Source organism: Vanessa atalanta, chromosome 15 (genome assembly GCF_905147765.1).
Source record: "Vanessa atalanta chromosome 15, ilVanAtal1.2, whole genome shotgun sequence".
NCBI classification, from domain to species: Eukaryota; Metazoa; Arthropoda; class Insecta; order Lepidoptera; family Nymphalidae; genus Vanessa; species Vanessa atalanta.
In genome coordinates, this window is record NC_061885.1 from 11,178,112 (window position 1) to 11,205,390 (window position 27,279).

At 32.8% G+C, this 27,279-nt stretch overlaps 1 protein-coding gene across 3 annotated transcripts in view; it reads left to right on the forward strand.

The window, feature by feature from the left end:
* LOC125069151 (adenylate cyclase type 2-like) overlaps positions 1–27,279 on the forward strand; it is a 201,729-nt gene that overhangs the window by 22,771 nt on the left and 151,679 nt on the right. The window contains exon 1 of one of the 3 annotated variants that reach the window (XM_047678544.1): positions 17,087–17,132. The exons of the other annotated variants lie outside the window; for them this stretch is intronic. Within the exon in view, the coding sequence (XP_047534500.1) occupies positions 17,087–17,132 (46 nt within the window). Of the gene's footprint in view, positions 1–17,086; positions 17,133–27,279 lie in introns of those variants that run through there. 3 annotated transcript variants of the gene reach the window in all.

A 27,279-nucleotide genomic window follows, 5' to 3' on the forward strand; every position in this document is an offset into this window, starting at 1 on the left:
ATAAAAATTATAATTCCAATTTGAAAACTTTAAATAAAATTAAATATATAATTAAAAAAAGTATTATTATAATAATAATAATAAGTACAATTTTTTTTAATCACACTTTTGTTATACGTTTTCCGTTATTAAAATAAACTGAATTTGAACGATTAGACTCTTCACAAAGTTTTAGGCTAAAACTGACTGGTGTTTTTAAAAAAAACTCCGCCACCAATAGAGATATTCTGTAAGAAGAAACTCGAAACTCATCGCAGAACACGAACGTGAAATATCAAATTGTATAATGTAATATTGACTTTAATAATAACAAATTGTATAGGATACACGTGACGTGCAAGTTCGTATGAAATGGCGTGTCACCGTAAGATTTTTTTTTTAGCATTAGCAGCCCGTAAATGTCCCACTGCTGGGATAAAGGCCTCCTCTCCCTTTGAGGAGAAGGTTTGGAGCATATTCCACCACGCTGCTCCAATGCGGGTTGGCGGAATACACATGTGGCAGAATTTCGTTGAAATTAGACACATGCAGGTTTCCTCACGATATTTTCCTTCACCGCCGAGCACGAGATGAATTATAAACTCAAATTAAGCACATGAAATTTCAGTAGTGCCTGCCTGGTTTGACGCCACCGTAAGTTGGTTGTCAACATTTCACGAGTGAGATATTAAGTGAATTCTTACCCTATATTTACAGGTATTTTAAAGAAAACTCTTCAAATAAGTCAATACGATAAATATCCAAGGCACGACTAAGATTTATAATTTCCAGGTGGCATTCAAGCTGAGCTAAATGATATGTTTATTTTTTTTTATCCTCAAAGCGGCGAGCCAAAATATATTCGTGAAGATAAATCATATAACTTTTATTCATGTACAGTGACGTGCAAAATTCTAAATATTATTTTTGATTTTCGTTAACATTACTTTATTTAATAATAATAATAATAACAATGAGTATTAAACTTGCTTATTGATTGACAAAAGATTTTCATTTTCATTTCGAAAATAAAAATATCTTACTTGTAAATAATTCGTAAGCGTCGTTCGATAAACGTTGACAAATTAATTAAAACCTTGTAAAATAAGAAAGCTGGCCTTTCCTATTTTACAACTATATTATTTTACAACTTTGCTAAAGCAATTCTGTCTAAACGTAGTAATCAGAATGAAAAAAAAATGAGCGCGTTTATAACCTCATCACATTATAAACAAATATAGTACTTTACTTGGTGGTAGGGCTTTGTGTAAGCCTATCTGGTTTGGTACTACCTATTCTACCACCAAACTGAAATACTTAATATTGTTGTATTCCAGTTTGAATGGTGAGTGAGCAACTGTAATTACAGGCACATAATATCTTAGTTTCCAAGGTTGGTGGAATATTGGCGGTGTAAGGAATAGTTACAATTTCTTACAGTGCCAATGTGTATGGGCGGTGATGACCGCTTACCACCAGATGACTCTTCTTAAGCAATCCCGGCTAAATAATGTGTAGTTATGATATATGTTCCATTTAATATATATATATTTTGTAATCGATTTTTTATCTGAACTGTACTTAAAGTACATTTCTGCACAGCTGTGTTTTGTTAGTTTTATTGTTTTCGTATTGTAAAGGTTTGAGTTTAAGGAATATTTTAAAAAGTAAAAATTTACTTTGCCTATTTTAGCATAGTTAATGAATGTGGGGGTCAAGCGTTGGAATAATTAGTACCTACGGATTAATTAGCATACAATAATATGTATTCTAGTTCGGGTTACTTTTGTTATAAATTGTTAAAACATACTCGTACAGTCGTAGTCTAATCATTTGATGTTTTCTTTATTAGTGGAGATACTATTTATTATCTCATCAATGAAAAATAAATAATTTGTATCTCCCTTCTGTATTTAAATTTCTATTTGTCTTGTGGTACTGGTATTAAGTGAAGGTTGGAAAATAAATAGAAGTATATCAAACTATCTTAGTTCTTGAAGTTGTTCAGAAAACACCATCCTAGAGAAATATATATGTATATAAATAAATATATATATATAATGTGCATATATATATATATATATATATATATATATATATATATATATATATATATATATATATATATATATATATAAATATATATATATATGCCTCAAGACATCTATACTTAAATGCGACATCAGAATCGCCGAGGCTGTACTCTCTTTGATCGAGCACGGAGCAGGGCACGCTGGATTGCAGTAACTAGGATCAAAAAAAAAAATTAAAAAAAAAAAACTACATATATACAGTATTTTTATATATTATATATTATTTATTACGGATTATTAAGAAAAAAAAAGTCAGTGTGGGCCACGTCTTCCAAGAAGACGACAAGCTCATAGTCCAGTGAAGATCTGCTGATGTTCAGTAAAAATATAAAATAACGCTAAAATTTATAAAAGTAAAATTAAAAAAAACCCGTGGATGTTGTAAATTAAATAACAAAAAAATCTTGGTTCTTGAAGATATTATGCTTGATGACTTTTGACACTCGTTATGTCGATCTTACTCCACCCGCCATCGGCACTTCAGATCAGATATACGTTAATGTTATTCAAACATTAACGTTTTAAATTTAATATTTCATAGAAGTAACTTAGTAATCGAGTTAGTTGCGCCAACCAGAGAAGTTCAGGAGTTAATTTGCGTTCCGTATTTCTCATTATAAGGCAAAGCATTAATTAAACGTTAAACGTGACATCTATTTCTCTGACAGTATAAAGTTCTCAAACACTCACTTGCTGTTTAATAACTTGTTTTGATAACTTTGATTTGATATTGATGACTTGTTAAGGATTATGGTGGTTAAGTTAGGAGGAAATAACTTGGTAATGCATTATTAACAGTTTCTGGGACAGTGTACGTCTATGGACGTCATAATCACTTTGGTACTATCTTGTGAACTGTCTAACTGTTAAATTACTATAGCCGACTAGATATACAACATCCGAACATCGTCCAAATCTGCATGATACGGGTGATACAGTCCTGACACATTTCGATCTAACTTGCGTAGGAGCAGTGTTGTCAGATAAGCTGTAAATCTTTTCTTCTCCATTTAGTGACATTCCGTAAATTTACTTTTACTATAAGTTAAGATATTGAACTCTGGAGACTTTAAGAGTAGACTGAACAGGTTTCTTTTGGATGGGCGTGTATCACCTTCGTCTTCATCTACAATTTCCATCAGGTGAGATAGAAGATAAACGCCTATTCCATTACAACTATAAAAAAAAACTTTGTCTATAGAAGCATTATCCAACATTAAATTGTGTGTCTAAGACTTGTTTGTTTAAGAGTTGATTTTCCAACACCATATAAAATCATTATGCGCTTAACAGATAACACCTTTTATTCGGTTCTAACGACACCCACGGATCATGACGCAGTTTCAAATGTAAGATATTTTTTATAAATGTAAAACAAAAGAATTACAAATGCATGCATAAAAATAATTTTTAGATCATTTCCTTTTATACTGGTGAAATAAAAAATAAAACAAAATTACGCACGTACGATTTTTTATACTAAAGATCTTTTTGATTATAATTATAACCACCTATTAATAAAATGTATTTTGCTTCTGTTATAGAATATAAAAATGAATATTAAGAGTATGCGAATTGAAATTCAATAGGTGTAATTATTTCTTTCGCGTTATTGAAATACAGAGCTCATAATAGCAATAAATACGTTCATTATTTTCAGTCTTTATTTTAAATGGTAATCTGAATTCAGTTACCTATTATTTTGAATATACGAATACGTTACTTCCTCTGAGTTATGAAATATACATAATTACAACTATTAAAATATTTTTCATTTACTTTGAATTTAGAATTTTAAAGTGACGTCATTTAAAAAAGGTAAAACCAAAAACCCAATTAAAGTCGGAGCTAATAAAACATTGATCTTCGAAATAAAATATTCCATCTAATGAATAAAATATTATCGAATTCAATCAAAGTTGGAAATACTTTGAACTGACTTCAAAACCCGGATGCAATAAAACAAACCCACAATCTATGATGGTGTATTAAAATAAATATGAAATGTAATTATTACCGTGATATATAAGTTTATTTATGAATCTGGCAGTGAACTTTAGTTCTGTTTATGTTTATATAATGTTATATCTAAAGGATGACTAGGGTACACCCACTCGTCAGCCATTTGAAGAATGTACTATATAATAATAATAATAATATATTTATGAAGAATCACATGGTTAATCTACGGCAATAAAGATCTCAGTGTATAATATCATAGAAAACCAAACGAAATAGATCAGGTAAGTACTGGCTATCCCAGCTACGCTAATTCAATAAGCTGTGTTAAGGATAATCATAACCCGATAGCTTAAATAATTGAAACACATCAGAAATATCACATAGGTAAATATTATGAAACAAAGATGTTCCTTCCCATATGCCTGTAATTATGTGGGCTCAGTTAGTCTTCAAGTCGAAATATAGGAGCAATAATTATTGCTGTTTGGTGTACTTGATCCTACGAGTCATGTACCATGATGATGATAATTGAGTTTTTTGGTAGATTTTGACCCCAATCCTTTTAAATTGCGAAATTTTAAAAAGGAAACAAACCAATCAAAATTTCTAATTTCAAAAATAACCAACCAACCAAATTGAAGTTCCATACAAACTGTAATCAAATTATAAATACAAAACATATTTTATGAATAAGATTCACATAAAGTAAAATATTTTAAAGTATATGTGAACACCAATATTATATACGAGTATGTCAGTCGTGTCGGATTTCTTTTTCATCGGATTACGAGAGGGATGGAATTGAGCCTGCGTTCTGCGCAGTAAACTGGTCTCAACTTTGACGACCTCCGTGGTCGAGTAGTGTGTACTCCGAGGCCCCGGGTTCGATTCCCGGTCGAGTCGATGTAGAAAAAGTTCAATAGTTTTCTATGTTGTCTTGGGTCTGGGTGTTTGTGGTACCGTCGTTACTTCTGATTTTCCATAACACAAGTGCTTTTGCTACTTACATTGGGATCAGAGTAAAAAAAAATTGAGATAAGCACACGTCGTCGAAATCAGTCAGGCAGACATAAAAAATAATGCCTGTATATTTTGACATGTCAACATACACATATGTACATTCTTCATTACGTAGTATAAAACAAAGTCGCTTACCGCTGTCTGTCCCTTCGTATGATTAGATTTTGATGTGTTTTTTTAATAAATAGATTTATTCAAGAGGAAGGTTTATATGTATAATACATGCACAATATCGTAGAGAAACACTGATAATTTTAGAGGTTAAGTACCTAAAATACAGTGTACATTTAATATAGATCAATATGGCCCTTTGCAGCAAGGAATTTAAATGAATATTTTCGAAGTTATTACAGATTTTAAAATCAGGTCTAACGACAGACTGTGAACTGTGAACGTTGTAAGACATTCTGTAGTATATTTAGTGTCAGCATTGCACTTGTGCGAAGCCGGAGTGGGTCACTAGTTTTAAATAAAACAGATAAACGTAATTTACAAATGTTGTTGACTAAACATATACTCAAATTTGAGTTTAAAAAGTACCTTTTAACAATGCAGATTTATACTTATTAATAATTAATTTGTTGTCGCAGCGTAACTCGAGTTTTAGGGGTTAGTCGTTAGGTTAGATTTGATAGGGAAAAAAGGAGCTTGTCCTTCCTTGAAGTACAAGCTCACTTAATACCGAATTTCATCAAATTCGATCAGCAGTTTGGCCGCGAATGAGACAGACAGAGTTGTTTTCGCATATATATATATAATATTAGTTAAGATAATCTCTTTCAATTTATTAGTGACCTGGCTATCATTGTCTCCCAAATGTTGTTTGAATCGTACAAGTTGCTTTTTAAGAAGACACTATCAACACTAACTATATAATAAATAATTTTCCAGGCATGTCATTTAAATTTTATCTTTTTATTCATTGAAAGCTAATAAGATTTTATGTCAAGAAAACTTATAAAACAACAAGTTCGCCACCGCGAAGTCAATATCCCTCCCGGGGCATTTGATCGTATAAAACTGCAGCCATTTTTCAGACTTAATTAGATATTATATATAAAATTAATTATATACGCAGGACATTGGAAATAAGTGCGTAATTCGTTATTTATTTTATAATAAAATAATAAATGACTGAATATTTTCTTAATAAATCTTCATTAAAATAATAATAATACTTTATTGAAAACCATTTGTTAAATATTACACTAGTGCAGTCCTGCCTTCTGAACTAGAGTTAACTGTGGGTCATAGTTCCCATTATAAATACAATTTTGAAAGGTGCTATAATAACTTCTTACTTTAAATTAATCCAAGCCGTGATGACTCAAGTGTGTGTGTGTGTGTGTGTGTATTTAAATTTAAAAGTTTCATTTATTAAAGATGATTTACGATACTTATTAGATTACAAATAAAATATTTTCCTAGTAAAGTCTACATGCCTAACCGATGGTAGCTTTAAGCTTCATAAAATCCTAATTAAACAAAGATTATTTTGACTAGTTTTCCTTTTCTTTAGAGTTTAAATGTCTAAGATGTATTTAGACAAAGAGACGGAATTGTGTTTAGCTAAAATACGACCAGCAGTTTAATGAGTAACGTGGTTAATTTTATAGGAAATAACACGTGTCTAATTAGGATACTACATTACCGCGTCAAATATTGACGACTTGCCAAATTTTATATAACTAGCTGTTCCCCGCTACTCTATCCGTGTCAATTTTTTTTGGGTATTCTTGTATTCCTTACTTATATATTTCAGTAGCTGGATTATAAGGCTGTAAAGTCTTAGGTCGTGGCTTCGAACGCGGTTTGGCCTAATATAAAGTTATCGAGGCTGTCTGTCAAGCAATAACAGACCGAAATTTTAAAGTCAGCAGTGTTTAGATTCCTGTACCTTGGAAAGCACATAAAACTCATGATCCAGGCGCCAGAATTCATTCCAATTCTCCACGCCACAAATCACCATCAATGTTCTCAACAGACAGAGCTACTTTCTATTTTGATATATAGTATGTATGATGGAAAACTGGAAGATATTTATAAGTCATACCATGTGTGTATCATATTTTTTTAATGTTCATGAAATAGTCTTTAAAGACCTCGTTTAAAATCGATAAAATGCGTTGGCGTCTATTTCGATTTAATGACAAAAAAAGTATATGAATTTATTCAATCACGAAGGCGCTTCTGCGCCAAAATATCGAGGTGCTTTAGACGACGACATATCTTAGTGTGTGTGAGATGACTAGTGTAAGAATAAATACGGTAAAAAAATACTAATTAGATTATATTAGTTTATACGCTGATAATTTAACAAGGCGCGACGCCTAAGTGACCAGATATAAATGACGCTGTGAAATAATCACTTCTCCTTCATGTTGCATGCGTTTTAATTTTCCTGTCTGTAAATAACCCACTGCCGGGCTAAGTCTTTCTCTCCCTTTAAGGATATGGTTTGGAATTAATTCTATTACGCTGCTCTAATGCGGTTTGTTGGTAAGTGGCAGAATTTAATTTAAATTAAACACGTGTAGGTTTACTCGCCGATCACCGCCGATCACGAGGTGAATTATTATAAAGTCGAATTAAGCATCCAATTAAGGGCCATCTCGGTTACATTTCTAAGAATCAATAAATAATCTTACCGCCAGTAAAATTCACTAATCGCTGACTCTGATATTATAATTTATATTAGTTTCGGGGTCAGAGGTCCACTACCAGTGTTGCTAATGTAAAACCTCTAGATTCAGATAATACTGCAAATAAATTGTGTGAGTTTTTTTTTAATCAAAAGGCATTATTTGTTTGATGTTTCATGTATGACTAAATTACTATGCGGTTTATATGTTATGACTTAAAAAATCACGTCGACTGGTCGCTCCGTTATTGCGTGAAAGAATTACACACCGACAAAAACATTTATAATATTAATTGGGGTTAATTTCTATGGTATGTTACGGCTCCGCCAGCTTGGCATTTAGTGCAAGGGTCAATCTAAACTGACCTCAATTTTATATGGATATATTTTAAATGGGAATTCACCTCATTTATTTTCTGACTACATGCTAGAGCTGATGCTTAGCCGTAAAATCTTTAAAAAAAAATAGAATTTAACAAACAAACAAAGTATTCTGTAATAGTTAATAGTTAAATGTTGTAATATTTAAAAAATATGTCGAAAGAAATAGATCATTGCTCAATGTACTGCAAAAAGCAAATAAAATGCATCCGTTAAAGTCAAAGTCAATATATTATTTAATCAAGTCGTCTCATAAAAGCACTTTTCATTTGCCATGTAATAATATTGAATTAAATTCTACCGAGAAGAAACTCCACTATTTCGGCATCCAATCGCATAATCGGGCGTCCCATCCACTTTAGAATCTATTCTAATAGTATATAGAGGTTTATAAGTATAGTGAACTAATTATCCAATTTTAGAAAAGTTTTCTAAGTAGAAACCTTCATTATTCCTGAATGCTATGAGGTATAAATTATATTCATATGAATTCATTATCTTTATTATAAACAGCTAATATTAAATAATCCTACATTAAAAACTGAAGATGGAATAATTCTGTTTGAGATAAATATAGTTCAAAACTGTTTGACCTTGATGGTTGGCATATTTGTATTTTTTCCATGGAAAACGTTTTTTTAAACGAGCGACAGCTCGCAATTAAATGGCGCTAAAGCATACGTACTTCTATACTGTTCAGTCGATCTCCTTGATAATTGGTATAAATAGATAGGCCGATAATTTTAGCATCTTATGTAATGGGTGTAATAAATTACATGACGACTTTTCTGTCTTTTATCAATTTGCACGAACGTCTATCCAGAGTTTGCCGAAACGGTCCAATTAAATGCATGCGTTTCACTGTCAATTTACATCCCGGTATTAATGACTTTTCCGACATATTTATATTTTGGTGACACCATTAATATTGTCCGTACGTTGTCATGGCCAATAGTTAGCATTTAACAAAAAAACAATGTTATTTTATTAGGAAGCCCTATTATATGGTTTCCTTCGTATTTTGAAGACTATCACTAAACAATTTTGGCCGAACAATTTTATTGTAGTCTGTATTAACTCATTTCGGAACTCATTCAAATATTTAAAATCGACCTACAATGGTACTCGTGTATAATTTCGATCATTTTATGACATTTCACGATCGTGTTTTGCTACTTCTTTACAAAATATTGCTACGTAAATAAATAGTCACATTTAGGTAATGATACGGAAACCGGCGATGACTTACCTATGTATTATGAACTATTTACTATAAATGATAGACAGTTTTGACGTCTTTTGAAGTTTGATTTATTGTTAGATACACAAATGGGCCATAAATGAGTTTGAAGTTTGAGCATGAAATATTTAAATGATTAAAAAAATATACGAAAAGTGTCGCGGGAGACTTGATAATAACCAAGTTGATTTTGCTATATGTAATGGATTAAGTAATAAAAATAAATCAACAACTAAGATATATTTTTTATTAAAGTTAGATTGACAAAAATAATTTCGTATAATACGATCCGCATACGATAGAAAGAGATAGAGGGAGGGATCGTCAGAAGGGGCCGTAGCTCATTTTCCTTACGTGACGATTTCTGCCCTATTACAGTAAGCCGCGCAAAAGAACTTCATTCCAAAAAATGTCCTAATTTAATTAAAGTATCTTGGAAAAGCTACTTGCGTAAGATTGTTACTAAGTTTCTGTATAGTGATGAGCAAGAAAGATAGATTGCCTAAAGCAATTTCTGTCAAATGTCAATGAGCCTTTTCTTAGCTGACACTATGATCGAAGATTATATATCGTTTGGTATGTAACACGTGTTAACAGAATAAATGGAAAATATATACATTATATAGATATTTTATGTCATGAATCCGAAAGTTTGTTTTGCTTTAACGTGAACGAATACTTGATCACAGTGTGCCTTTGACAACGGCGATTGGATTATCTCTCGCAATGTTTGGGATAACTTAGTTATACCGGAAGGTTCTTTTTTGTATACCGGTTTTTGTAGTAATGCGTTTATGATAAAGTTTTGTCTATGACAACTAATTTTTTTTCTTAAAGGTATAATATTTTTTATGTTTGTTCTAACGTTGTCATATAAAATCTCATTGTAAATTTTCAATGATGAACATAATAAGTGATGAATATAAGGTCGCAAGATAAATCTTTCAAGTGTTTAATTTGTATTTAAAATTCATTTCGTATTCGCGAGGAATCCGTGTATCCAACTTAAACTTTGGAGCTGCGTGGTGGACACTCCATACCTTATTATCATGAGAAGAGGATGCATATGCCAATCAATGGCGTGTTATTTTTATGGTATAGGTTGGCGGACGAGCATATGGGCCATTTGATGGTAAGATTATGTCCCTTGTGCCTGTAGTTACACTGGCTCACTCACCCTTCCAACCGGAACACATCAATATTGAGTATTGTTGTTTAGCGGTTGAATATCTGATGAGTGGGTGGTATCTTCCCAAACTGGCTTGCACAAAGTCCTACCTCCAAGATGTATGGCATGTGGTGTTTTAAAAAAGTGCAATGATTATTTGTGTTTTTTTTTTTAAAGATACCGTTGGTTGGATGGTTGATTGGGCCACTTGGTGGTATATGGTCACCCATGACAATGGACATTGTCTCCTTCAGTAATATAAGCTATTCCTTACATCATCAATACGCCACCAACCTTGGTAACTAAGATTTTATGTACCTTGGGGACACAGGCTTACCCAAAGCCTTACCAGCAAGTAAAAGTAGAGTGTACAATAAAGTTAATAAATATATAAAATGTTTACTGTATATAAGTTAGTGTGTAATTGAAGCACGTTTACAACTAGTAACAAGTTTAGCGGAAATGATGAGGCAGAGCTCGTATCACACCGTTGCGTTTGATTTTCTAATTCGCAACTATTTAAATATTTAGTACCAATCAAATCATCAGCGATTATGTTAGTTACTGTGTAATACGCTCTAATGTAAGTCCCGCTTTAAAATGCACTATCATTACGCTTAAAACGGGCCAAATGGCTGGAGTATAAAGGTCGTTCATCAAATCCGCGTAATCCCACTTAAGTCGATGGTATTAACCTCGCTTTATCTGCAATTTTGTCCCCTTCAGCCCCGTCGGATAATACGGCTGAGGACTTGAAGTTTGTTAGGTATTGTCTGTTGCTGTTAATTAGGGATATTTTTTTACGAAATTTTGCGTTGCCTTTTATATAATCCCAAATAACATTATGAATGTGTAAGTTCGTTTCTTTGTTTGTTTGTTTGGCTTTTATATCTCAACTGCTCAACTGATCATCATTCAAATGTTCATGCACGTCTTTTTCATGCGTGTAAAACCGCGGGCGGAAACAACTCGTATAAAGTAAATTAAAAAAAAGTATGCAGCGAATGAAATGAGTAAGTAATACATTTCGTAATTTGAATTCGGTGATTCGAGAAATTAAAATTTGATAGCCGCGCGATCTGCATAGATGAGTCAATATGGTCCAGTGGTTACATTACAACACCCGAAACCTGGAAAGCGTCACTGATTCAAATCACATCTTAAAAAAAATGTTTTAAAAAAGTCCTAAGAAACATCGTTAACAGACAAGATTGTATAGTTATAATTTTTTTACATTGAAGTAGTAGGTTTTATTGCAGCCTGGACTCTAGAAGCTGGAAGTGTGTATTGCCTCGAAAAGTACATCAAGCCTTCCTTGCACCTGAACTACTTCTGTTCGTGTTAGATTCATCAGTCATTACGAGATCAGTTAGGAAATAGAGAGTGCACATGTTTGCGCACACATTTGTGCACTAGAATGTATCCTGCGTAGTAGAGAGTAGAGATTAGTGACGGTGGTCTAGATCTGTCAGGAATACATCATCATGACCATAGTCTTTTTATAAAGCGAGTAAAGCGAGGCGAAGGTGGCTCAATATAAAAGTACTTTGATTCTATTTAATAACAGCTGAAACCATTAAATGAGTATCGACTGGGAAGCGAAAAGTCCTTTCCTCGTGTAAAAAATGTTAATTTGGTCGTATTGGCGAACTTTATTTGTACAATGTATAAGTTTTAAAATGTTACAATGTTACAACAAAAAAAATATTATTCTAATTTATGTTTAGAATTAATAGTTGAATTATTTGAATACGAGATGTTTTTGTCTATGTGAATGCATTTGCTTTCATTGTGAAGGCAGTTTTTGATATTCTCATAAAACAAATGGAATATTATCTATAATTAATATGCTAATAGGTTATGGTATTGTTTATATAAACCTTTCTGGGTGGATTTGGGTGGATCTGATCAGTTCGCCGTGAAAAACGTGCCTACTTGTCTTTTATATAAAGTGAGTTATATTAGTATTAGTGTGTGTGTATCTGTTAGAGATCTTTATATAATTAAATAAAACATAACTACAAACCTCATTAGTCAGATGATGAATGTAAAACCTGTTCCACGTGTTACTGCATTAATCAAGCTGTGACAAAGATTTACCGTTCTACTGGTTCTTGTGACACGCACAAGACCATATATCTTCCAAGTTCTTCCTCTTGCTATATTTTCAATATAAAAAAAAAAAACTATATTATTAGCATATACAGAATGATTATCTTCCTTCTACCGACGTGTAATTGATGTAATAATATTCGACGATTCGTTTAGTTATAAGAAATATGCCTTAAGCTTAATATTAAAATTTGTAAATGATTAAATGTTAGATACGCACTCAATAAAGATTCAATAAGTTCGTTAAAAAAGTTATCCATGCTAATAAGGTTTTCACTTTTAGCAAATTAAATACTTAAATCCCATAGTGTTTGAAGCTTAAAAAATATTTCTTAATAAGAATTAAATATATTATTTTGGTTTTGGGATATTAATTAATATCATTTAAATCAGATTAAGGAGATGATTGCGCATATTAAGTATTTGAGTCGATTTTAAAAATATGACAAAGTATACGACGACTCGTCTTATTTTGAAACAGCAAAGAAGTAAAATTTACATATATTTTTCTTTTCTTTTTGGACTACGTAATATACAACAAACACGAACATACACACTAGTTACCTCTACGTAGTATAAAACGAAGTCGCTTCCGGACGACCCTTAGATCTTTTAAGCTACGCAACAGATTTTAATGCCGATTTCATCAATAAAAAGAGTTATCTTGAATCACGTCGGGAAGTGCATATTATAGCCGAGTATTTCAACTGTCCTAGACGGAAAAATAACAAAATTTTCTTTTAGATTTTTTTTAAAAATCTAAACGTTGTACCTATACAGTATATAACAGACGGACGGAGGGGGTGGGGGTTCAGTTATTATAATCCATATAGCACAGAAGAATATAATGTATACGCGAACGCTTACAAGGATTGAAGGATTGAGTATATAAAAAAAGGAAAAACTAAACATATCGAATGGGACAAAAAAATGTATATCTAAGAATATTATAATCGTATTTAAAAGAAATGCAATCATAAAATGTTACCAGAATTTTCTGGTTGCATCAATTTTCCAATTCTCTGGGCGAGAAGTAAACCGGACCAGATCTCATGTCACGGGTTTAGGCGATAAGAGCGTCCAAAATTAGGCTATTAGCCTAAGGGTTGCTTTTTGGAACTAAAAAATGGAATGGAAAAGAATACTGATAATTTTAAATACTGATACTGTAGGTCGGTAGGTAGGTAATACTCACACCTAACACGTTAGAAACAAGGGATTTAATTATCATGGTTAAATCAATAAGCTAAAACGTGTTTTGTGCCCAATTGTAAAAAATGGTTCAATTTTATAACAGTACCAATATTAATGGCCATAGGTGACCAGTTTCAATCAAGTAACTCATAGTATGATTAGATGTATTAAATTGGGCTCTACTACATCCGCCTTGTTGGTGTCAAGGTTTTGCGGGTCGAACAAATAAAATTATTGGCTTTTTCTGTCAAGAAGTTCGGATAGAAAGCTGCTGGATGCACTTCAGCTCTCTTAGGTCAGGTCAGTTTGACGTCCGAATGAATTATCGCAAGGGACAAGGAAGTGCACCTGTATTTACGTACACATTTGAACACAATAATGTCCCCTGTGCAGTTCGCTGCGTTATTGAAGTATCACATATTGCATTCTATGTGTAAAAACTGAACAAACAATGCTCATCAAACATATTATAAATTTATTGTTTTCGAAAACTTGAACACATTCAAATTGTAGCTATTTCTTCATTTCACTGGATGTTTAGCGCTGTACGTGATATCCCAATTGATAAAAAATACATCGGTAAATAAATTGCCTCGAGCGGCTTAGAATCACGTATACATTTTTATATGAATTCATAATTTATTTATTCAATGAATGTTATTTATTTCCTCCAATCAAAAGCGAATGTTAATTCAGAAACTGCGTAGTAATTAAAAAATAGTTTATTAAAGTGTCAACAAAAATTGGCGTCGTTATGCTATTCGATTTTGTATTTACTTCTGTTCCTTAACTTTAATGTTACGTGCGTTTCTGATGTTTTATTTTAATGGATAAAACGCTAAAAGTAGGTACGAGCCATACTGAATACCAAGTATGTCTGGAAAGGAATGCTAGTGTTTTTTTTTTACAATTTGTTAGAGTGGTAAAGTCATCTACAAATGAACTTCTCTCGAAGGCTTTTGATCTAGCTGACATGTACGACATTTGCATGATATTCACGGGACGGTCTAATATAATAAATGCAGTTATCAAATCATTCGGATATATATTATTTTTTGTATTCTCCTAAGAAACCAGGGCGGCATGTTCGCATATGCGAAAAAGCCCTTTTTTTAAAAATAAAAAAAAAATCAAAAATCATTCGGATATTTGTACGATGTGATTCCTCATGAGAAAGTTTTAAAAAATGCGATGAAAAAAGTTTGCTTTTCTAAATAAATCAGCTTATTGTAGAGCTTAGTAACATCGGTGTCGAATGCTCACTACTCAGTTGATGGACGCTATTTAAACAAAGTCAGTAAGATAAACGACATGGTTTTGTTGGATTCCGCTGCTAGTGCACCTTGGAAGCTGCTGGAACTATGTATAGGCTAAGCAAAGATGATCTTATATGTATTGTAGAGCAAGCGAACACTTATTGTTTCGCATTTGACTTAGTAGACAATCTTGGACATCGTCGTATTTTTAGGACTATTGTCCACTGTCTGCTATTCATGATTTAATTATTTTTTTTACTTTTGCTATGAAACCAAGCTCACCTCCAAACAGTTCTGCTTAGGATTTATGTGTTTCGATTTGAAGGCTGAGTGAGTCAGTGTAATAAAATGCACAAGGAATCTACTACGGGTATCTCAGTTCCCAAGGTTTATATCACAAATAAGGGATTGTTAATTTTTCTTCCGCTCCACACCATACAATATTATCCTATGAGCCTAAAATATTTTCTTTTTGTAAAAAAAAAAAACAAAATCAAAATATACTTTATTCAAGTAGGCTTTTAAAACAAGCTCTTTTGAATCGTCATTTAAAGTATAGCTACCCCCGGTTCGGAATGTAGATTCTACCGAGAGGAACCTGCAAGAAACTCACTGGTTACTCTTTTTCAACATCTAAAAATACAGTCATGTTAGTTAAATACAATTATATATGTCTCCTGCCTGGAAGTCAACAAGCATTAACTCCACGCTAAAAGACTTGCAAAATAATATCCCGCTGACATTGATAATATTATTACTATAACAAGCGCCTTTGCAGAAGATTCAAGGTCGAGGCAAGTCCTCTGAGAGAGCAAGATGAATTTCATAACCTTGTAACATGAGGTTAAGTTGATGCGCAAGAGAGATTAATTTTAATTCTTATTATATTTTAATAAGTTCATGAAGTTACTCACGGTAAATATTATTTAAGTCAGTCTAGATAGGCACCACCGACTTATTCTACAAACAAGCATTAATAATTTGTATTCTCGTTTGAAAAATGATTGAGCCAGAATCAGACGAGAAAAAACGACTTGGTTCGTATTCACATTCTATGGAATGTTTTACCGTACCTTTGACACTTGCATTATTCTTCAATGCTTTTGACGCAATTAATTTTATAAAAACAAAACTGAATGTTAACCTAATCAGAATATATTTTACGAGGGCTAAGGTGGATTGTGAAAATTACTTAAATCGATCAAACACATAGTTCAAAGATTGTGAGTTCAAATCGGGCCAGTACCACACAGTTTTCGTGTGCTTCATTTGTTTTTATAATTCATCTCGAAACGTAAGGTAACCAACATGTTACTACATGGGTATCTACCAACCCGTATGTGCAAACGGTTGGAGTATGCTTCAAATTCTCTCCTTACGGAAAGTGTGGCTTACTCTGTCTGACTGTGGAATAGCTGGACGGTGCTAACACTTTCTTTTACTTATATCATCTTCATTTTTCATTGGAGGAAATAAATAATATATTTTACTCAATGTTTAACTAAAAGCATACGCATACTAATTATATTGCACGCCGATCCATTTCATTAATTAACAAAGAGCTGACGGTAGTTTTTAATTTCGATAATAGTTATCATATGAATGATATTTAAGCCTCCGGAGACTTATTATACATATAAAATTAATTAATGGTCAGATAAAATATTAGTTATACCTCCATTTAAATTTTTTATACATAATGCTTGGCACTTCATAACGGATCAGTTTTAATTTTGCATAAAAATAAGGATGAATATTAGAAGGCACTTGTGCCGTGAAAAGGTGAGGATATAAAAAAAAAATAGTCCGTCCAATTATTCGTGGCCTTCATTTTCCCGCTCCTATTTCTTGCGACCATTTCCACAGCTCTATTAAAGTTAGTAGACAACTGAGCCGGGAAAGGAGAGGTTGTGTCGCTGGACGCGTTTTCCCTCCAAAACTTCGCGGAATAAATATAAAACATTTAGTTTTAATTAAAACTTAAGTTGATATGAATTACCTTTAAATATTATGCAGAGTTGAATGTTTTAAAAAGTGAAAATGAATTTGAAAATGGTCGAAACGGAAAACGAAGATACTATCGAAGGTAGCGTAATTAAAGTATTATATTCTAAGATTGCTTTTAATTATTTACAGGAAGGTACTTTGATGAACCTTAGGACGTAATTATATTATAATCTTACAAAAGGAACAAAAATGTGGACAATTTAATTTGTGACTATAAGAGTATTCTATACTAATAAATTAAAAAACAGCTATTATTAGTACTCTATTATTAAATTAACGTAATGTCACGTTGTACGTATGTATTTATTTTTATTGTACATGTGAGTAGATATATGTATATGTATACGTATATGTATGATAAAACTCACGTCACTTATAAAATATATAAACACAATAATAATATTTCCATCAATTTAATTAAATACGTAATCACATATACTTACATAGTTAAGTTTACATACAAGAATAAATGTTTGTAGCGGACATGAGATTACGAACGACATGGATACCAGACGGTGGACGAACCTAACAGCACCGCTTTCTGCATCTTCGATATTATTATTATTATCACCAGCACCAAAATCGTGTGCAAAATATCATGCATTGAAATTATTTTATAATAATTAATCTAGATTCCATTCCCTCATAACAATATGCTTGCAAAATGCTTGTAAAGAAATAGCTCTTATCTGTCATCTTATTAACCGACTTTAAAAGAAAAAGAAAGAGTTCCATAATACGATTTATTGTTACCTCAGAATTTCACCATTAATAATAAGACACTTCTATTTGGATTTTGTTTGTATGTTTAACATCTTTCCCGTCGCTGTCAAAATGTGAAATTAATTTCGCGAAAAGGGACGGAAGTGTGTAACAGGAAGCCGGGGATGGGGAGGGGGGAACATATGACATTGATTTGACCAATGAGCGCGCACGGTGTTAGATTTGGCCGATAATTTTGCTTATTATCAATTTGATATGTCGGCTGTTACAGATCATATACGACTACGGTTAGGCTCGTTTTTTGTTTGGGTATGAATCTTATTTGGTCCTATTAAGAAAAATAAACTAGCTATGAGGGTGGAATAGGATGAGGTGCTTAATATTTTAAACAACAATCAAGGTATCACTAGTGGGTCGCCTGCGAAACTTCGCGTATATTCAACAGATTTCAAGGAATTTCGGTAACTATGACAGGTTTTGTTTTGATTTAATTTAATTGTGGCGACATCTGTTCGCATATTTTTGTTTTTTTTTTTTTTTTATAGCGCCGCTCTCTACTCTGCAAGTTTTTTCTGCTCCCTAAAATGATATTTTGTTAAATCGTAACAATTTAGTAAATTGCAATCAAGAATCCAATTAATTTTCTGCACATCTACGGCTGGAGCTCCTCAAAATGAGACCATAATTGCTCTTTTATGTGCAGCTATCGTCCCTTAATCACAGGGACAAAATTCGGCTTACGCTATTAATATATAAGATTAATACTATTATTATTTTTAATTGAGTTTGAAGCTTGGGCTAAAAGTTAATAAAATAATAAAGTGTATATCGGATTAAGCTTGTTTCTCTCACATCACTAGCCGATCGGTACACTGTTAAGCATTTGGGGCTTGAATAACAGAAGCAAATATCTTATAACATAAAAAACTAGAATTGAAAATTGAAACGATATCACGCGTGTTGAACTCCGTGCACGTGTGTTGAACACGTGGCGGAAATCAAACTTACTCAAATATTTCCAAATAGTGTGTGACCAGGGGTGGCCCTGGTTAGAAGCCGCCCACTTATCAAATATTCTACCAACAAGCTGCTGCGTGCTTTCCGAGGCACGGGAGTCTAGTAGTAGTAGTGCTAGGTAGTAACAGTCTGAAAATATCCCACTCGACTATGGCTCGGCGGTGAAGGTTGAAAAATAACCTTTACCGCCGAGCACGAAATGAAGTATAAACTGAAATTAATCACGTGAAAATTCAGTGGTGCTCAGGATTGAACTCGCAATCATCGGTTTAGATGCATGCGTTTTAACCACTGGGCTATACTATAACTAATACATTTCGATCGGACTGACCTGGGGTTTGAACACAGGACCTCGGGATCATTATAACTAGTAAATAGACCAACGAGGCAGGCACACCAATGTTATTATATATACAAATAATAATAATAATAATAATAATAATAAGCCCCCCGAAACCCAACCACACGTCCTGATTGACCATCTAATCACGTGGGGGGCGGACACACGATAATTAAATTACTGGCGTGGCAAACGTGGCAATGGTAACCCATTTAGTATGGAGACGCGTAGTAAGAAGAAACGTATAGGGCCGCTACCCGGGGGCGATCGCCGGGGCACACCTGGAGCTGGCGCTGGGTGTGACAGCATGCGGACCGTCAGCGGTGAGGAGTTGAGCAGGCGGGCTTCTCCCGATAAATTCCACACTACAGCCGGTCGTCGTGAGTTGAACAGGCGGGCTCACGGCGTTAATGCTACAGCCGCTACCGATGATGAAACTAACAGACTGACAGACAGAATAAGTAGCCCAATAGAGCCTTATAATAGTCCTAGCACTTCATCATACACACCCTCCGTCCAGTCATCACCTTCCACTATTAGCTTAAATACAGAATCACACTTACCAGCTTTGAATGTTGCGCGGGAGGCGAATGCCTTTTTGCCCGCGTCCACCAAGGCTGGAAAACCGAGAGTTCGCATGAGATGGAGCAAAGAGGTAAACTCATTTATCATGCGAACATATTACTATATTACCAATTTAGAGACTGACATGACCACATATAGACAGAAGATGCATGAACTTTTTACACAAGAATACCCAGGGATTACGGTTACAGAACAGCGAATTTCCGATCAGAGAAGAACTATAGTAAAAAACAAACTACTAACCGAAGACGAATTGAACCGATTAAAAGAAGAAGCACGTATACAGCTACAACAACACGACGTTACTACACCATTACCCCGAAATCCGTCTCATTCAGAATTTCACTCTCAAACAGAATCTTTTACAATACCAAACACACAAAACACACACACATCAGATATGTCAACACAAACTGAATCTGTAACGATAATATTAGAAAACGAAGTTAATACTTTAAACGCACAAAATCCGATTACTGAAACGTACATACAAGAAATATATGATAAATTTAGTACAACTTTATTGCAATACTCAGGAACGGATCCACTAATACGTCCTCGACTTCGTAAAATAAAATATAGCCCACAAATCTACAATTTAATTCAAATATTTAACCAAAACATATTAAATAGATTTATTTCAGAAGATACACAGCTAATAGACATACATACCCTCATATACTGTACAGCATTAGTAATAACAGAAGAAGTAAATCCTAAACAAATAGAAAATATGCAACGCACAAAAACTAAGCAAACTAATAAACCACCGTGGCAACAAAGACTCGAAAAAGATATCGAAAAACTCAGAGCGGACTGCGGTAGACTAACTCAGTATATTTGCAATAATAATAGATCAAATAAAGTAGTAAAAAGAGTAGAAGAAATATTCCAAAATTGTATTATACACACTAAACATGACAAAAATAATAGAAAGCCAGAAGAATATTTGGACACGTTAAAACAAAAACTCGCTCTTAAAGTTAATAGACTCCGAAGATACAAAAAAGCACAACAGCGAAGAAATGATAACGCCATCTTTACAACGAATGAAAAACTCTTCTATAGAAATTTACAAAAACCACATACTCCCACTAACACAGTAACTGACAGGAACACAGACGTACCTACTAAACAAGATCTAGAAGTATTTTGGTCTGGTATATGGGAAGAACAGGTAAGCCATAATTCAAAAGCATTATGGATAAATGACGAAAAAATAGAATTTAGTATAATAAAAGAGATGGAATTTGTAGAGGTAACCGAAACAGATATAAAAAACATAACAGCAAAATTACACAACTGGAAATCACCAGGCATTGACAAGATACACAACTTCTGGTATAAAAAATTAACATCATTACATAAATGCATAGCGAAAAATCTAACACATGTCGTATTAGGACAACAGAAAATACCCGAATTCATGACAATAGGAATAACTTACATGTTACCAAAAACCAAACACTCACCACAACCTTCCCAATACAGACCAATCACATGCCTACCTACAATATACAAAATCTTAACATCAGCCATTACAAACAAAATTAACACACACATAGAACAACACAATATAATAGCAGAAGAACAAAAGGGGTGCAGGCGGGCCCATATGGGATGCAAGGAACAATTAGTTATTGATTCCACAATTCACAAACATGCTGCCACAAAAAATAGAAATCTCCATTGCACTTATATAGATTATCAGAAAGCTTTTGATAGTATTCCACACTCTTGGTTAATTCAAATATTAGAAATATATAAGATAAACCCAAAAATAATAGACTTCTTGCGTAAAATAATGTCATACTGGAAAACAACACTACACCTTAACTATGGCCAAAATACTATCGTTACACGACAGATACAGATTAAGAAAGGGATCTATCAAGGTGATTCCTTGAGTCCCCTATGGTTCTGCCTCGCCCTTAACCCCTTATCGCATCTATTACACCGTTGTCGAGTAGGATATCCTCTTAAAAGTATAGAGGAAACCATTATATCACATCTGATTTATATGGACGACATAAAATTATATGCAAAGAGCGATAAAGACATGAAAAAACTAATAGAAGTAACAAAAGAGTTTAGCACCGATATCAACATGCAATTTGGATTAGATAAGTGCAAAACAATACATATAATAAAAGGCAAAATAAAACCGGGTAACTACGCAATAACTTCTTCTGATACAATAACAGCTATGGAACCAACAGATTTATATAAATACTTAGGCTATAATCAACTTAAAGGACTCGATCATACATCAATCAAACATACACTTACAATAGAATATAAAAGACGAATAAACGTTATATGTAAAACTCAACTCTCTGGGAAAAATCTTATAAAAGCCATTAATACATATGCTATACCTATACTGACATACTCATTTGGAATTATAAAATGGACTAAAACTGACATAGAACAAATAGAACGAAATACACGCACAATTCTAACAAAACACAATAATCTCCACCCTAAATCTGCAATAGAGCGCCTAACACTCAAAAGACAAAATGGAGGAAGGGGATTGATAGATATTTATAATCTCTGGCAAAAACAAATTAATACACTAAAAACATTCTTTCATTTAAAATCTCGCACTAGTGATATACATAAAGCAATAGTTGTAAATGACATTAACTACACCCCATTAAATTTAAATGAGCAAGGATATCATATGAATGACTGTATTGATGATCCTCAAAAGCAAAAACTAGAAAACTGGAAAAAGAAGGTACACACACGGACGCCACCCACATGACTTAGAACAGCCCCACATTAATACAATAGCATCAAACAAATGGCTCAAAATAGGAAACCTTTTCCCAGAAACCGAAGGTTTCATTATAGCAATCCAAGACCAAATCATTAACACGAAAAACTACAGAAAATATATTATCAAAGATCCCTCTATCACAAATGATAAATGCCGTAAATGTCATATCCAACCAGAGACTATACAACACATAACAGGAGCGTGCATAACCCTTACACAGACAGACTACACTCATAGACATAACCAAGTAAGCAATATCGTTCATCAAAAACTAGCACTCAAACACAAACTTATACAAAACACAAAAACGCCATATTACAAATACACACCACAAACAATCTTAGAAAATGCCACACACAAAATGTATTACGATCGAGGCATTCTTACCGATAAGACCATTCACTATAACAGACCAGATATAACTCTACAAGACAAAATAAATAAAGTCACTTACCTTATAGACATAGCAGTACCCAATACGCACAATCTACAGAAAACTATCGCTGAAAAAATAAATAAATATAATGAGCTCAAGGAAGAAGTTACAAGAATCTGGAAACAAGAAAAAGTGTACATCATCCCTATAGTTATCTCCACAACTGGTGTCGTCCCAAACCATCTCCTCCATAGTCTAAAATTATTAGATCTAAATGAGTCCCTTTATATCCCAATACAGAAGGCTGCTATCTTGAACACATGTAGAATAGTAAGAAAGTTCATGCAATTAGAAGAGACTGACACAACATAATTACTACACATAAATATTACATACATAAATAACACACACCACATACTGCATTCACTTGATTTATATCCGTGAATCTAGTTTACACCAGCTTAAAGGCTGAGAAAAACAAAATTTCCGAAAATAATAATAATGAAGGCATTGAAAGCAAATGTATAACGTTGCTCTCATCGAGCCTTATTCATTCTAGTTTGAGTTTGATTTTATAGCAAAACCTTATAAATACCATTATATTATGTCAATAAATAATAATCGTCAAATGGAATTACGAAGTTTCACTTCGATATAGTGTGTCGATACCGCAGTAAATGTTCTTTTTTTTTTAATTTTTATTCCAGCCTGTTAGTTTTTTATTCATCGATACAATTTTTTGTTCTTAACGAAGTTATGGCGTTAATATCATACTAGAATGTTGTATGTAATGGCGTTGCTATTTGATAAATTAACAACGGAATATCTGAAGTAATTTTGCATATTTGACAATTATATTTTCAGTTTTGTTTACTTTTTTTTTAATGATTTAAATTATATTGTATCACCTGCTTTCAAGTGAATATATAAGGGTATCCTGTGGTTAGAATAAACATCTTAACCGATGGCGGGCTCAAAACAAGCATCACTGAATCATCATGTATCTTAATTTATGTTTATAATTCATATCATGTTTGAAAACGTCACGAGGAAATCCGTTTGGATTCGATGAAATCTACCACTTGTGTACCACCAAATTACATTGGAATGACGAGGGGGAACGAGTTACAAATTTTCTCCTCAAACGGAGCTCTAGCTTGGCAGTGAGATATTTCGGGCATTTTTATGACGTTTTTGTAAAATTGAATTACGATTAATATCACATCATGACTTTTGAAGGTGGACTGGGCTATATTTAATGATGGTAAAATTGCGTGGAACAATCAATTAACATATCTCCATATATTTTTAAAACAGGAAACTGTCTATTAATAAAATATAACAAATAAAATTGATGTTTTGTGTCCAATGTTACACGTCATACTGCCTAGTCATCCTGGCGACCAGAACTTTGTTTCCGTTGTCATGAAAATACATAACTAAGTTATTTGGAATGTCACACGCATACTGTCTGTGTTAGATATTAGTATACATTGAACTTTCTCGTTAGTTCTCGGGCTAGTTGATAGGTTCTTGCAGATCTCAAAATTGAATAAAAATTCGGGTACAATTATTGGGTTGTTCTGTTAGGAATTTCAATGGCGATTTTGAAAGTTTGATAGTTGGCACTTTTTACATTCTCGTGCTTTGGATTGCGTGTAAATTCCTGCGCCTGGTGTGTTTCCGGTCAAATCGATTCCAATTTTTTACTTGATGAAGTGCTTTGTGCAGTCTGGGTAGGTACCAGCTACTCATTATAAATTCTACCGCCAAACATCAATAGTATGTATTGTTGTGTTCCAGCTTAAAGGCTGGGTATGCTCGTGTAGCTATGGGCATAACACCTCAATTGGTGGTGCATTAAGAAAATAATAATGGCGTAAGAAATTATTGAAATTTCAAGGTTAAGGTCTTTGGTCACCAGTTACGTTCAGGTGGCCCATTCGCTCGTCTACTTATCGATGCTATAACAACGTCCGTAATCCAGATACAGATTTTTTATTTTTTATTATAAACGTAGTTCTTATTCTCATACTTTTTTTGTTAATTTATCTGTTACATAAGTATGAGTGCGATGGGACAGATTAGGGTATTTTTATTTCCAGAACTGTGAAGAATATTAAATATAAAGTTTCATTTGCGAAGGAAAATCGGTCGAACCGATTGGACATCATTTTGTCACATATAGATTTAAGCACACGAAGGAGAATAAACGGTGAGGTCAAAATACGCAATAAATTAATTTTTAAATGCAAACAAAATAAGCGGCGAGTAAAAACAGCGTCTTAGTCTGATAACGAAAATTGCGCCCACTCAAACGAAAAAAAAACAGCAACCTAATGAAATTTTCTATTTATTTATTTGAGGATTTCCAAAAAAAGATTACACACTAAATACTACTAACAAAAATAATAAATAAAATGTGTTCCTTTAGTTACAGGAACAACAGCTTGCATAATTAAGTTAGACCGAGCAAATTATTATAAAAATAAAAAAATGGTATACAAATCAATGTGAGATAAAATGTAAGATACACTTATAGATAATAATATATACTTACCTCCTGTAAGTAAAACTTTAAATACATATATAGAAAATTCTGATCGTCAAATAGGAGCGCCGGTTTCTCCTAATTTCTCCATATACTTCCAAACAACATCATTGTTGTAACGGTTATTGTATTTATTGTCCAAAATTTACAAATACTCTTGGAGTCTTCGTTTTGGTTTGGCCTATAGATTATATTAAGAAGAAACTTTTTATCTTGACTTTTTTAGTAAATGTCGAACTGCTCGGCTATGGTATCATTTCTGTTAGAAGAAGGAAGCTTATCCCATTACGTTGCTCCAGTGCGAATCGTTCATACACTCGTGACTAATTTATATTCAATGAATTTTTTTTACCGCCGCCTAGGACGATTTAAAATAATTATGAACTCAAATTAAGCACGAGAAGTTTTATTATTGATATAAGACTTAACTTATTTGGGAACAATAAGTTAAAATACTTTTTTATATTATTTCTTTATTCCCTTACTCTTGTAATCCGATGACTCGGAATATGTTCACGGACCAAGAGGTACTATCAGGCTCAAATCAGCTGAGTACGGAAGGGCAATAGCTTCCAAGGTAAACAGAAAAATTAATGAACTGTTTACGCTCCCAACCTGGGATTGTCAGATTACAATATTCTCCGGAAATACTTAAAAAAAGAAAAACTTCTGTTAGTTACTAATTTCTTAAAACAAATATAAAAAAATAAGTGGTTAGAATGCATGCATCTTAACCGATGATTATATTTCTGGTAGCATCACTTAATTTTCCATATACTTAGCTTACTAAGACATTTTTAAATCGAGATTTTATAAAAGTTACGCAAAAATAATTTAATTCAAGATGAACTTGATAATGAATTATTATTTTCATAAAATTATAGCACCCCGTCTTATTGCCTCCACCGGTGATAGAGGCAGGTTCATTTCTCGCCCAGAGAATTATAATTGTAATTCAACGGGAAAACTCTGCCGGCATCCCTGCTATAATTCCACGCTATCATGATTTCTACAGTTGCTGTATTTAAATTTTATGTAAATACATTTAATTGAGTCTGTTACATAAATATATCTTTGTGTTTGAAAATAATATACGTTTATAATTATTTTGGTTAGTTTATTAAATCAAAATGAATAACTTTTAAGCAATTAAAACAATTAAAATGCTTTTTTGCTTCAAAATTTGCGGCATTACAATTATAATATCGTATAATTTCACAAACATATCGAGTATTCCTCGACAAAAAAAGGTAATGAAACCGAAATATTTAATAACAATATGTTTATATTATGTTAAGGACTATTGTTCGAAAACAAAACTCTGGAAATCCTATCACGAGAATAAAACAATTTCGAACATTATATTATTGCTTAATAATAAATCTTATTAATAAAACTTACATCATTATCTATAAGTCTTCATCAAAAGTATTATTACTGTCCGTAACTTTTTTTTATTCGAATTTTGATATAACTAACTTCTACCTAATATTATTTTAGTCTTGTTGTAACTTTTATGATTACCCGGATATAATCTTTGATTAATAAAGCTCTATTCTTTGGAGAATCTCAGTTTCAACACCGTAAATAAGTCGTTGTCGACATAAATTGTAAAACTCATTGAAATTTTCAGATTTCGAACGTACAGGTAAGGTGAGTTACGTAGGTAACAATGACCACTTACCATCTGGTGGAGTTTTTGTTTGCTCGCCAACTTTCATATTAAAAAATTCTTGCAAAAGAACATGTATCTAGTACAGATGAACACTATTCTATGATTTTAGTCGAATATTTTAGAGAAATTAAGTTATTGATGTTGGGGAACAATAAAACTCGATACACAACACTA